General features: G+C 44.8%; 1 protein-coding gene across 10 annotated transcripts in view; it reads right to left on the reverse strand.

The window, feature by feature from the left end:
* The window catches only part of LOC144754418 (zinc finger protein 618-like), a 1,175,017-nt gene that overhangs the window by 242,344 nt on the left and 917,928 nt on the right, over positions 1 to 14,745 (reverse strand). For all 10 annotated transcript variants that reach the window (XM_078642172.1, XM_078642166.1, XM_078642168.1 and 7 more), the window contains one exon: positions 10,340 to 10,498. In XM_078642172.1, the coding sequence (XP_078498298.1) occupies positions 10,340 to 10,498 (159 nt within the window). The remainder of the gene's footprint in view (positions 1 to 10,339; positions 10,499 to 14,745) is intronic.

Genomic DNA, 14,745 nt, shown 5'->3' on the forward strand with positions numbered 1-14,745 from the left:
CTGCCAAGTAGTGTTGAATAGTTCTCCCTACTGGAGTGGTTAACGGAAGAGGGGGAAGATAGGATTCAGGGCTTGGAGGCAGGAGGCAACTTGCCTCCTTGTGAAGTTTGTTGTCCTGACCTTCCTCTAGGTTGCCTTTTCTGATACGGTTGGTAGGATCTTTGATAGGATTGCTGTGTACCAGGCTGACGACCCTGATACCACCGACGGGTTTGAACCCGTTGTGTTGTATATTGTCTTGAAAAATGACAGAAGGATCTGCGCTGTTCTTTGGGTCTCTCGAGATCCACCGCTTTCAATGTCTCCATTTTCGCTTTCATGCGTGCCATCTCCTCATATGCATGAGAACCGCAGAGTGTAGTGCCGGAGAAAGGAAGATTTTGAATACGCTGCTGAACTTCAGGCTTCAATGAAGTCAAGCGAAGCTATGAATGCCGCCTGAGTGCCACTCCATGACAATATCCATGCGCAGCTAGAAGTGATGTGTCTGCCGCAGCGCTAATAACTTGGTTAGAGACCATAAGTCCTTTCATTAAATACTCCCTCTTATCTCTAGGTAGATGTTCAGCAAATTGTTGGAGAGACTCCCATAGTTCTTGGCCATATCTACCTAAAAGCGCTGTTGAACTAGCAGCCTTCATGGAGGTCGCTGCTATGCTGCACACTTTTCTTCCCACTGAGTCTATTTTACAACTCTCTTTATCAGGTGGAACTGTGGAAGTTGGAGTTGTGGTATGTTGTTTCTTAGCAGCCAGCACAATCACTGAGTGTGGGTGAGGGTCAGCCCGTAGGAATGTGGGGTCCTGTTCAGGAGGGCGAAACTTCTTTTGCAGCCTGGATTGGGCTGGCTTATAGAAGATGGTGCACGAAAAAGTTCCATCGCTGGTTCCAAGAGGCCTGGTACCAAAGGGAGCAAAGGATGAGATGCTTGACTTTGCTGTAAAGTCTCAAATATGACTGGGGAAGTTGATGGAGTAGGAACGGACATAGGAATATTTATTTTGAAGCTCCCCGAACCAAAACCTCTTGAAAAGTCGAGATATCATCAATTGGAGGAATCCTCTGAGGAGGAGAGTCCGATAGGTAGGTGAGTATCTTCCTGTACTCGTAGAGGAAGTATCTCTGGTGTGTCTAGAACGGGTTCTTCCACTGTGATGTCGGTGGTGGGAATGAGTAGAGGAACGTCTACGTCGGTGAGAATGGGTCCTCGTACGAGACCTGGATCTCGGCCTTCGTGGTGAAGTAGAAGGTGAAGGCAGAGGTGGAGAAGGTGTAACTGGTAGAGGAGGAGGAGGTGGTGGAGGAGGAGAAGATGGAGGAGGAGGAGGAGGCTGATCATCTGGACTATGAGGAGGAGACTGACCAGGTGATACTGTCCTAGAAGGAGAGTATGTTGCGAATACTCAGAATCTGATGAGTAGATTAATATCCTTCTTTTCCGAGCCTTCTGGGGCGTCACCGATTCCACAGGAGTACCATCTTTCCCCTTCCAAGTTGATCTGCTAGTCAACGCGACCTTTGACGTCGCCTTGAAAGAGAACTTCCTCCTGGCGTTGACTGTATACTCTTTGAAGATGATCGAGTCCGTGATCAACTGGTTTTTCTCGATGTGAATGATGATGTCTTCTGGAAGTCGATCGACTGTGACATGGACACTTCGATCGATGATGAGTAGACCCCGATCGGCGGTGATGTGACGACATCGATGTGTTGACGTCGATCGACTGTGATGGGTAGACGTCGAGTGACGTGATGGTCTCGACAACGATCTTGTGACCGTCTGTGGTGGGCTCCTCAATGCCGAACGTGTTCTCGCCGTTGGCCCAGCCACCGCCATCGACCTTCTCCTCGATGTTGCATGTCGATGTTGTTTCGACCCAGAGTCCTGGGTCGACGGCGAACAGGCCGCCGCTACTCCTCTCGACGTTGTAGTCTTCGACATCAACCGGGAATGATGCCTTTTTTCAGCCGGTCTTCTGCTGAGGAGCCCCCCAGAGTTTGAAGATAGGGCACTGGTAAAGGACGGACCCTCTCCTTGCCCTGTAGCCCCACCTGATGACTTGAACTGATGTTTTCTTCATTCTTCAGATCCTTGAAGGCGAATCCTCTCCCTGTCATGCATAATACATTTGGAAAAGGTTTTGCAGCCGTCGTGTGCGGTCAAGCTCTGTCTCAGGACGCGTCCCAAGCCCACTGGTGTTGTGTATATCAGGGTATAAGGGATTATAGGGGAGCAAGATGTCCACGTCAACAAGATCATCATCAGCAACATCCTAGTATGAACAACGCTTTAGCACAGCGTCAGAGACAGAACCAAACAGATAATGGAGCATCTGCATATCACTGTGACCTGATAGAGGTACAGGGTTAGATTCAGTCTACACGACAACCAGTTGCACTTTTGTAATTTCTATGAAGCTCAGGCCATTGTCTGTTTGGGATCCAATGTGGGTGTCCGCACCAGATCATCTACCAATACAAGTGGCATTGGGATAGCAGGAAACTGTATGGATTATGGGTCCAGAGTAGAAGTTGGTACTGGAGTCAATGGAGCTGGTTCAAAGGGAACAGACAATGCCAGGGAGGTACCAACTGGCGGTAACCAACTGGAGGCCACTGTGGTTTCGTGGGCTTTAGAGTAGTTCCAGAGGGAACCTTAAGCATACTGAATAGGAACTCTGGCATGTCAGGACTAAGTGAGAAATCGGCTTGGTGACCTTGACACAGTGACATGTACATCTTGATGCCCTTGCATGCTCTCCTTGAAGTTGGAGTGGTAGGATGAGGTTTAGTTCTGCTTTGCTTTTTTATGCTTTCGTTTGACCTTGGAAATGGATTTACCAGAGACTTTAAGCAGAAAGAGGACAATTGCTGGAGAGGCCTCATGACTGGCACGGAGTCTGGGTCTTTGACTTAGGAGTCAGGCAGGGAACTAAGCGAAGACCGCATCTTCTTATTGTACTTGGCGACATAGAGCTTTGCTTTCTGGACTTTGAATCACCTTCTGGTGCATAATGGCTCTTAGCACCAGACTCATGTTCCGAACCTAAGCACTTAAAAGCACACCTTGTGTGGATCTGTGACAGACATTGACTTTCTGCAGTCGCAGCACAATTTAAATTCTGTTGTTTTCTGTGGGGACATCGTAGCCTAGCACACTGTGAAAGTTTAGAACATATTGGAAAGTCTGACAAAATAGGGAGCAGAACTAGATCCATGTCTAAAGGCGCAGAAAGAAATGAATTGATATAAACATTCAGGGGTGGCACCTAAATAGCGCTTTCACTCTGTAACTTCCGGGATGGTAGGAAGCTAACAAGGAGAAGCACAACACGGCCTAGAGGCGCCCGGGAGCACTGTTATGAAATGCTAATGTTGGCATCTATTATTTGAACACAAGCTATCTTCTCCCCAACTCATTCTATATGTATTCGTTTAAAGAAAAGCAGGCCGATCACAAAATAGACAATGTCAGGAAACCTACTGTATTGTATCCATAGCGAAGCGAAAAGAAAAATAAAAATGTCAAAATCCTCTTTGGCATGGGACAGCACATTTAAGTTAGCATTTTAGGATATCGTCGTTCACAAAACAAACCACAGAAAGTATTTTTCACACATTTTGGAACTACTCCTCATCAAACCAACAGATAGTTTTCTGAATTTTAAGTTCGAAAGTCTTTCTTGATCTCTGACCCATTTAGTTGTTTACTCCTAAGGACACATGAATGCTTTACACACAATATTAACACTTATCCTTGCTACAGTGCTTGTAATTATATTTTCCAGAAATCCTTTTCAGCATCACTTTGGATCTCACAACTTTCTTTATTTTTTAACACCCACAATGTACATTTCTTATTCATTATTTTTTTTTACCGTTATCCTACTTCAGCACATCTCAAACCAATAGCTCACTAGAGGCCACATGTTAGGAGCTGTTTTGTGGTTGCAAACGGATCCGGCTGTTTGCGACCCAAAAAAAAGTACTTTTCCAAAGCACAAAACACTATTTTCCAATTCTGTAACCTATTATCGATGTGCAAAATGGGTTTGCGAGTCGGTATTAGGCAGGGGCATGTTAAGGGGATCCCTTCCTAATTGCAACTCGCAATAGAATGTGCAAATTTATGCAACCGATATACAGTCGCAAAACATTTGCTTTTTAAAAACCAATTTCAATTTGGTACCAACCCAGTCACACATGGGAACGGGTCCCCATCCCCTTTGGGAATGCATGTGAACACGTTTTTTATGAGCAGGCAGTGCTATCACAGGCCACTGCCTACCCTTAAAAAGTTAAACTGAAACATTGCAATTTTCTTTAAAACAAGCATTTACAATGCAATGGTTTCGCCTTTGTTAAAGTTAGAGCTATTGGCATTGCTCTTGACATTATTTTTATTTATGTTTTTTTAACATAAATAAATGGCATTGTCATTTACATTGCCAACAGCTTAATCTCTCGCAAATGTAAGACATATTGTACCCTACTGGACGAGCTCAGCAGACAGCAATTACTAACAAACACACACACACCCAGAGACACACACACCTAGGAGAGCAAGCACAGCGAGGGGGCAGGGAAGCAAGCGCAGCCAGGGGGCGGGGGTTTGAATAAAAAATAAATAAAATGGTGGGGCTGGAAAGAAGAGAGGAACACGTAGTGATATATAGACACGAAGAATAGCACACCAGAGTGAAAGCAAGTAGAGAGATGATGAAGCTGGAATTATGGAAACAGTTGCACATGAGGGAAAGAGAAGATGGGGGAGTAGAGAGCAACACGAAGCATGTGTGGCAGTCCTTTGGGGGGAGAAGCACATAAGGGAGAGAGCATGGAGGGGCTAAAGAAACAATTTAGCTACCTAAATGTGTGCAGCGGAAGAATAGAAGTAGCCAATCAAAAGAGTGGTAAAAAGAGCAAAGAGGCAATGCTTCAGAGAAGGGACAAACACAAGAAGACAAGCCATCCATTAAGAAGCAAGCAAGAGTAATAACAAAGCCAAACTATGGTACGCAATAGCAAAGCTGTAAGCCCACTGTAGGTTTCTGGCATGGTACACACAAGTCTTTGGCCTACAGACAGCTAAAAGCTATCTGGTAGGCAAGCAGCAACAGTACGAAATGTATAAATGAAGTATGAAAAATCCAAGAAACCTCACCACTGTCAACACATTTCAGATGGCAATTGACCAACCAAAGAACATTTTAAAATCAACTGAGAATGTTGAAAGTCATACAAAATCTCATACTCCACGTTATGGTCAGAGCTGCAAACGTTGGAACTATGTTCAAGTCCTGGCATCAGCTCAACATCCTGTGATTATGGATAAATCATTTTATCTTCCCTAAAGTAAAATTAGTTTCCCTAAAATAAAAATACATTTGAAATGTTAAATGTGACTGGTGCTTAAGGGCATTGATCTAGTCAGTGCCTTTGTGATGTGTTCACACTGTATAAAGCTAATTAGACTAACCAGATGGTGGCGCATTTTTTGGGGCAATTCCGGGGACTAATTGTGATCCCAATCCGAGGCTGCCTCTGGGATATCATGGCTACACTTTTAACTATTTTGGTAAAACTCTCAGGAAGTTGGCGCCGTTCTGGTACCCCCTATCAAGGCTCAATTCTCCGTCTGAGTCATGGTGCTTGTGAAACAGACACGTCTTATTCAGTCGAACACAGCTCCCAGCCACGTGGGTACAGCTCCGTGCAGCTTGGCCTAGCTGTGGGAAGGAGGGCACATCACTCATGCTGCTCGGGTCTGTCTGGGGCAGGCTGGCTCGCTGTTCTGCGGCTTCCCCTTCTCTCGTGGCACAGACCTCGTGCGGCTTGGCACAAAGCATCGCTCTCGGGAGAGAGGCCCAGCACCCGTGCTGTCTGACATGCCTCCCACAACACAAACTCCAGAGAAATGTTTGCTTCACAGCTCCGAACAGGTGTGAAGTCTTTATTCAAGGCCAGGGGCTATCACGGGCGAGAGGAGAGAGATGAGGCTGTGGGGGCAGAGAGCGAAGGGACCAAGAGAAGCTAGAAAAGATGAGAGAGAAAGTGGACGAAAAAGGGAAGGCAGTGAGAGGCATGAGAGAGAAAGAAAATGGGACTAACATGAGGAGAGAAAACAAGCAAAACAGAACTTGGTGACGTAACGGGCAGATGGGTATAGAAAGGTGGCGAGGATTTTAGAGCGTAAGAGGAAAAGGACCACACAAACCAAGAAAGAGGAGGGGAGGTAAAGGAGGGCTGGTGAGCCGAGAGGGGCAGAGCAAAGAAAATGAGGGACTGCGACAGAGAACGGGTGCGAGTGGCAGAGAAAGGGATGGGCAGGGTGGAGAAAGGGAGGGGGGTTTCTAGAAAATGCAGTAGGGTAAAAAGAAAATGACGAAAGCAGGCGGCGGGAAGTGGCAGAACGGGCCATAGGAAAGCAACAAACAAACAGGCGAGGGGTGAGGAAAAGAGGCGGAAGTAAACACAGCGCAGCTGGGCCATGGAGGCGGCGGGGTGAGCAGCAGGCTGGGCGAAGGCGGGATGCACGAGTTTAACACATGCCTCCAGTTGGGCTTGGCCCGGGGCCTCCAGCAGTAGCGCGGCTCTGTGTGCCGCGAGACAGAGGGAAGTGCTGAGCAGGAAACCCTCCGGCTGGGCCCTGCAGCCACAAGCACAAAGGCCGGTCCAGGCGCGCGGCACAGAGGTAAGTGCTGCACAGGAAGCCCCAGAACCCCCGGGTGCTCTCTTTGATCACAAAGAAAGCCCCACTAGTGAAGAGTTTCTCTTTTCGCTGAGTCTGTTCCTGTCCTGCCTTCGAAGCACGAAGTCGAGCAGGAAGCCTCCCAGTGCAGGGCCTTGGCTTAATTCAACTACTGGAAAGGGGGGGCGGGAAAGACACGGAAGCGGGAGGGGCGGGCGGGAATGGACAGCCACAGAAGAGCAGCGAGGGCGCAGAACTCCACTTCGGCCAAAGGCTTTTCCAAAATGACGAAAACATCACGGGACAAAAAAACCCCAAAAAAACCGAAACTCCGCCCAATGACGATGCGAAAAGGGTGGAGAGGGAAAAACATTGCCGAAACGCCCACCAGTCGCCTCAGGATTTGACGGACGCCTCTGTTTGCCAATGGCTAGCGTCCATTTATGGAGCTAGCCAATGGCAAACAGAGGCCGTCCGAACATCCATACTGTTGACAAAAGTTTTCGATCTGGGAGGAGCACTTCGTGCTCCTTTCGCCAGGTCGAAACCTAAAAAGAACCCTGTTCTCCTTTACGGAAAAAGGGCTGCGTATAAAAAAAAAACGCTGCTTTATTTAAAAGGAAACGAAGACATGGTGGCATGCTGTCTTCAGCACCTGTGTTTTTTAGCGATTCCCAATAGGTCGTAAATTGCGACCTACCTCATGAATATTAATGAGGTAGGTCATGTGCAACCAATTATGAATATAATAAACACAACAGGGATGCCAATACTGAAGCAAAAAATTATTCACTATCTTTCAGTGTGCTTCCTTAACCTGAAACCAGATTCAAGCAAGGGAAATTTACTCTTCAATAGCTTTTTATTTTAAAGTTACTTTTGTGCATTTAGCAAAATCAATACATAGTACAATAGCACTCATTTTTAAATACAAATAAATAATGGAATTACTACACATACATTCAAACGATCATTCAAGAAACCACACATATCACAGACGACCAAAAACGATTCATACATTTAAACCACAGAAAAAGAAAATTAATAAATAGTAACAAGAAAGAGAAGGAAAAAACAATACTTAAAGGGCAGAAAAGCCAAAGCCTACAAAAGATTTCAAAGAAGGTAAGAAATCAATAAAAAACTGTACATTCCTATGTGTCAAAGTATTTGCTTTATCATTCATTAACACTTGTATTGTCCGGTAATGTACATGAGACTGGATCCCAGGTTGGATTATTTGAAACACCTGGATATCCAAGTAGACTAAGGTGGCTGGGCCTACGCGTTTCGAATCCCTTCTGAAGTCGCAAGAGGGATTCTCATCAGGGCCAGTGAAAAGAATCGGGTTCAAGGTGGGAGCGGTCGCTTTACAATGAAAGAGGGAGTGGACCTTTGGGTGTCCTGACCTTAAAGAGTTCTGTTGACGTGCATCTTGGCTGTCGGGTAGATGGGGCTGTGTTACTGGGTTGTTAACTTGCCGCTATACGTGGTGCCGGTTATAGTCGTTAAGTGGCGTCTGCCATCTCTTTTTCTTTGATTTTAGAATATCTCACCAGAGTAAGCGTGTAAAAACGGGCTGTGGGGTCTATCGCGTCTGCTTCTTAGAGGTTCCAGGTCTCACAGCGGTCTTTGATTACTTTAATACCTTAGGCAAGCAGCAGTCGCGTTCGAAGGCGGCGTTCCTTGGGGCGCTGATTACTCGCGCATGCGCGTCTCACTATCGGGATTCAGCATAGTGCTAATCAATTATGAATAGCACAGTGTTAAACATACTGTCATACACAGCTTTTTGCAAAGGAAAGAAACCACTGTAATGATAGTAGCTGAGGCGCAGATAGAGCAAGATTTCAGGGGTGGGGGGGGGGCTAATTCTTCTAGCAGGGGCTCTAAGAAGGGGTAAAAACACAACAAAGCCTTGTTAGCAAGTAAATGGTCTTTTAAAGAAATGTGAAAATACTCGTGTGCGGCTGCATTAAAACAGTCGCTAGACCAGTCAGCATGGGAAGGTGTCTCAGCCCGGGCTGAGACACAAGACAGGGTGGGCTGAAGCCATTTGAGCCCAATGGGCGTTGCGCGCCTGGGTAGTAGTAAAATAAGCTTTTTAAGACCATTGTCATTTAAACATCGTCAGATAATTCCAATACATTATTGCAATAGACAATTAGGGCAAACATTATACCTCTAATCAAGTATACTCTTACAAGATAGTTAAAATCTGTACAAATCTACGCAGCACACACATTAAATCTAAGAACTGCATTGCATATATGAACCCAATCGCATCTGTTTGCGCGATAATGCTGTACTTTATTACTACAGGTTTTAAAATCTGATGCCTTTGTACTAAACGGTGTTGGCAATCCATCAAAAGATGTAAACTTGTGCGATGCACAGAGATGCCACAGGAATAATTTCCCTCATTGTCTAAAAATTGATTCCATCCATTCTGTTGAGCATAAAATGGATTTAAGCCTAATCTGAATTTTAATAAAACCCTTCACCTTGGATTGAACAATTCTAAATGGCATGGGTTGGCTGATAAATCCTACCATGAGTCTCTCAAGTACTTGGAATAAGCCACTGCCGCAGCCACATCACCCCCCACCTGAGAGACCTGCACTGGCCCCTCGTCGAGAAGAGGATCACCTTCAAGCTCCTCACCCACGCACACAAAGCACTCCACAACGCCGGACCAGCCTACCTGAACAGCAGACTCAACTTATACACCCCGACCCGCCAGCCTCGCCCTCGCTGATGTCTCCCACATCCAATGAACATTCTCCGGCGGCAGATCCTTCTCCTACCTCGCTGCCAAGAACTGGAACACCCTCCCTGCGCCAGGCCCAGGACGTGCTCGCCTTCAGAAGACTCCTCAAGACCTGGCTCTTCGAGCAGTAGCGGCACCCCCTCCCCTCAGCGCCTGGAGACCCTCACGGGTAAGTAGCGCGCTTTACAAATGTTCTGATTGATTGATTGACTGCATCCAAATCAGTTTGATAACCAGAGTATTTCTAGGGGACGATACTGAATGTGGACCATATTATGTCAGTCATGCGTTCAAATTTTGACTAACCTCTAGTAAAACACCAAACATAAGTGCACACTCATGATAGATAACTGTTGCATTATATGATCGTTCACCAGTGGCATCACCTTTCCATATTCATGTTCAGCTCAACCAAAAAGTGGTGATGAAATAAGGCAGCATACTGAAATGGCCCATCACTAGTTGGATCTTGATTTGCATGATCTGCTTATTTGTCTGCAGTCAACAGCCCATAGAATTAACACAATGGTCACACTTGAATTCGATTACCTCACAGTCAAATGAGTTGATGACCTTGGCCCACCCCCAGGATATCTATTCGACATCACCAAAACGCTCAAAATATTGGCACAAACTAGTAACCTCAGTTGGCAATACCTTCTACCAACTTTTTATTTAATAGTGAACACACTGGCCATCTATCAGTCTTCCCATCTAATTTAACACACAAATGAATCTAATAAAGTGATCAGAAATAAAAAGAAAGTGTGATACAAACTGTCTTTTAAGGGAAGCATCCTTCGAAACAGGATTAAGACGCTCTGCTTTAGCAAGCAGAGAAACGGAAAAAACTGTAATTGCTACTTCTCCTATTGTACCTGTTCTGAGGGCAAAAGCATGATTCCGGTTTTGCGGGACCAAGGAGTGAATGGAGTTGGAAGGTGACGTGACCCTCTCCATTGAAGGTGAAGCTTCCAGAGTGGGCCTGGGCACACTGGCAGGGAGGGTGCACTTCTGCTGGCCATGCTGCATCTGTTCTGTGGATAAATGGAGTATTTCAGTTTCTCTGGATTAACGAAATATTTGAATTACCAGCAAATCAAATTGTTATTATCAATGAACAACACATGCCTAGCTCAGATAAAGAAACAGAGAGATGAAATGTTATCCCCGATTAGGTTACAAGCTCAACTCTTCTTTGGAACTGTCATACTACTTAAAAAATTAAATGTCTTCTGACCTTCAAACCATATAACAGGAGACAATATCTTTCAAAATCTCTGCTCAGATATTACTGCTTGACTTATATTTTAGCTCTGCAGACTGATGACAATGAACAAGTTGCTTACCAGGGGTAATGGTCACCCTGATGAATGATTAATCTCCCACAGAATCCTTATTCAAAACCTTTTCTCCAGACGCCAGACTGGATACGGAAATGTGTTTACATCAATAGCAATTTTCCTGCGCCAACCCTCAATGACCAATAATAACAGTGATACTGTGACCTCCCACTGAAAGTTACGCTGGCCGCAGAAAGAGGTGGTTTACATCATTTTATTTAACGCTTCCACAGAGGGCTGAGAGAGAGGAAAAAGCTAAATTCTATAAAAATAGGAAAATCGATAGTTTCATCTTCAAGAGGAGATCCGAGGGCAATTTAAGGCAACTGAATCATCTGCAAGAAATAAAGCTAACTTCTCTTCTCACGTAAACCACACGTTTAGCACGTCATAAACAGAAGGATACTCTTAATTAATATCAAACAGCAAATGATTGGTGCACTGTCAAAAAAAATTGACATGCTACCATTCATCCACTTCTAAGCTATGTTTAGTAAAGGAGAATAAAGAGGATCACATAGAGGCCTCACAGATCTTCAGAACAGGAACATCTCTTAGAGCAAAAGTTGCAGCCCTAATCCTAATTTAGTGTTAACAAAACCCTTTTGGTCAGGATTTTTTCAACTAGCTCACAACAAAGCCAGCGTGTTAAAAGAATCGTTCTAGAAATGGTTATCTTTTGGGCACATTTACAGATATTGTTTTCCTAATAACAGATGTAATCTTCCTCTTACATACAACAAAAATACCATCTCCTGAGAAAAATATGGGGGGAAAAATGCTTCAGTTCAAATGGTATACCTTTCAAGAATATCGAAAGAAGGGTGCTGTCTGAGGGGAATCTGAATTGGCACTGGTATTCAATTGCTATGCTATGATTTTTGTAATCTAGAAACAACTGGAAGTTTATACAGAGACTTGATCAGAGGACGAGATACTTCCAAAAACAACTGCTTAGTAGCATTTAACTGTTTCAATATTTAAACTTTTTTCAGCCAAAGAAAGTGCAACCTGTAAAATGTGAAGAACTATGAAAGCAAGGGAAAATGCACCCATGTGCTAGAGTAGAACTGCCTTGGTGAAGGAAACTTCGCAGAGACCAACTCAGCTGAAGAAGATCCTGAGACCATGGCTGTAAGGTTCAGTCCAGAGCAAAGAAAATGCAAAAAGCCTTGAAAACTGAAAACATATTTGAAGGAGTAATGTCACTGTAAATGCTATGGCAGGGAAACAACATCCCCTAAGGAGTGCCCCCTGGGAAACTTGATGATGCAGATGAGTATACAACATCACGTTTGTCAGTACTCTGGGTCCAAAGACTAAACATTAGAACAACAGGTACTTCCTGTCCTGTGGGGATATTGGGATGTCAAAGAAAGCACCATGGAAGGATGAAGAGACTAGCCAGTCTTGTTGCTGAAGGGCCTGAAGGTCCTTTTGCCAACATGATGAATGTATTTTCGTTTTAAGGAATTTGTTCAAAGATCCTACATTTACGACTGAACTTATAAGGCCCCCACTCTTTACATATCTAATTGGTGGGAACCCAAATTGAGCGCTCCATTGGCTAAAAACAAAGTTATCAATTTCATATAGACCTTTGTGTGTGATAAGGGGGTGGTGTTTGGGAATGGTTAGGTTGGAGCCTCTTTTCATAAAGGAAAGATTAACCATTAGTACCCACTTGTCAGAAACTATTTTACCTCCTCCTGAACAAAGGATGACACCTGTCACTGGACCCGAGATTAATAATTTCGTGAAATCAAGTAGTTTTAAGGTTGTTGGTATGAAAAAGGAGAAGGAAGACAATTATGCCTATCTTCCTTGTCCGATTCCTCTGCCTCGAGATGGATGAAGAACCTTTTAAATTTGAGAAAACTTCTACAACATTGTAAACTACTATTCCAGCCCACGTTGGTCGACCAACTCCAGCAGGGAGCAACACACAGGGGCCGAAAAGGGCTTGGTTGAACATTTACCTAGCAGTCAAAGCAGTCTCCAGTTCAGTTCCAGGTTCTATGGGTGAACCGCTATAGACTATAATGGAGTGGTCCTTATGCAAGGGACACAGGATGCTGAAGGATGATGATCAGGCGAAGGGGGTCTTTCTGGGGCTACTCTTCGGTCACGCTGGGGAACATTTGGCCCCAGGGGTCGATGTCCTTTGAAGACCGGTTGAAGTTCAGTCAAGAAACAGTTGGAACTGCTCTACTGGTTTTCGATTATACCCAACCCAGCGGTTTCCTTTAACTGGCCATAGCATCTGACTTGGGGAGCCAACCTGCACTATGGATATTCTCCAAGGTCCATCAGACTTCTGGGGAAATTTTGAGGGTTGGGACTCGGTCTCCCAGGCTGCACTTTTGCGGTCAGTGGCAGTCAGGTGTTCTTGGCTACTTCAGCTTTTGTGACACTAGATGTAACAGGAACTCAGCCAACTGACTTTTGGAGTCGCTCCTTCTGTATGAGGCTCAGGGTAGACTTTTACTCAAACAGGGCACCACAGGCACAGTCCTCTCTTAGCTATGCCAAAGAGCATTGGGTGCAGTCTAGTCTTGGTGCTTCTCTTTGCAGTGCCCAGGGAATAGCAGGGCAGCCTTCTTCGATCTACTCTTCAGCACAGATGTGCTCCGAGGTCAGGGTGCCACTTTTATGCCCAAGCTGTATCCTTGGGGTATGTGGCGGCTACCAGCCAATGGGCTACCAGGTCCCCTCCTGCCTAGTGATAACCTTCGGTTAAGTGTGGCATCTAGCAAGTCCAGTATGCACTATTCTGCCAACTCTCAAATGCCAGAACCCTTCTCTTGGTGTGTGGAGCTACATAGCCGACCGCAGAGGTATAGCTATCTGGGAGCTTCATGCCCATGGAAAAAAAGATTGGCAACTGTGCTCCCCTCTCTATCCCCAACATCAACCTGTCAAGAAGAGCAAAAGAGCAGTCCCTCTCATCAGTGTCCACCTTTTGTGCTTCAAAGATGTCTGTCTTCACCTTTGAAGTTCGGCTTTTGGGCTCACACACTGTTTTGTCTTTCCTGCTCCAGAACCAAAAATATCCACACCAATTGTTTTCCATGGTATCTGTGGAGCCTCAATGAGATGTATTGGGGGGGTGTTCTACATGTGACCAATGATCTTTCAGAATTTATACACTTCACATACTCTTACCACACATTTAATTTCTCCATCCAAACCAGGCCACCAATACGATTGTTTGACCCTGTTTTTAGTTTTCACATTGCCAAGATGACCTTCATGACTCAAGTTTATGATATTACCTTGCAGACCACTTGATGAAATTAACCATCCACTTCTCATTAAAAACCCCTCCTCCACAGACAATTCATTCCTTACCTCCCAGAATGCAATTTGATCTTTTTCAAGATGTCTCGTCTCCAGCCAACCATCAATGGCGCACACCCTCACTGTAAACAACATACTGTAGTGTAGTTCCTATTATCCCAATAGGCTCTGCGCATTGGAATAATACCTTCAATAGTATAGGCCTAGACCAGACGTTAACTAGGTCTACTACTGTCGATATTAGACTTAAAGTTTTAGGTTTGCCAGCTAGCTCAGAGTTCACTAGAAACTTTCACGAATAGGCAAGGAGGAGTTGAACCTCCCTGGATAGACAAGAAGGGATTTAGTTTCTGACAACCATAGAACATGACAACTTTGCTCTCCCCTAATCAAGAGTGTATCTCGAGAGTCGTGTGAACAAAAGGCAATTTATTTTACTCAGTCAGTACGTGCATTCTTAGTCTCATCAGATTGTAGAGAAAAGGAAGAGACGGGCGTGTTCAATAAAAGATGTTATTTATTGATCAGTCTCTTTTCTCATACAAGAGAAATGGATCGATATTATTGCAATACTTATGGTTAAGTAAAGTGCATACATTAAAAGCAGAAGTATAAAATAATACTGTAAAAACATTGATATG

The sequence above is a fragment of the Lissotriton helveticus genome, chromosome 5_1 (assembly GCF_964261635.1).
Source record: "Lissotriton helveticus chromosome 5_1, aLisHel1.1, whole genome shotgun sequence".
In the NCBI taxonomy this organism is placed as follows: domain Eukaryota; kingdom Metazoa; phylum Chordata; class Amphibia; order Caudata; family Salamandridae; genus Lissotriton; species Lissotriton helveticus.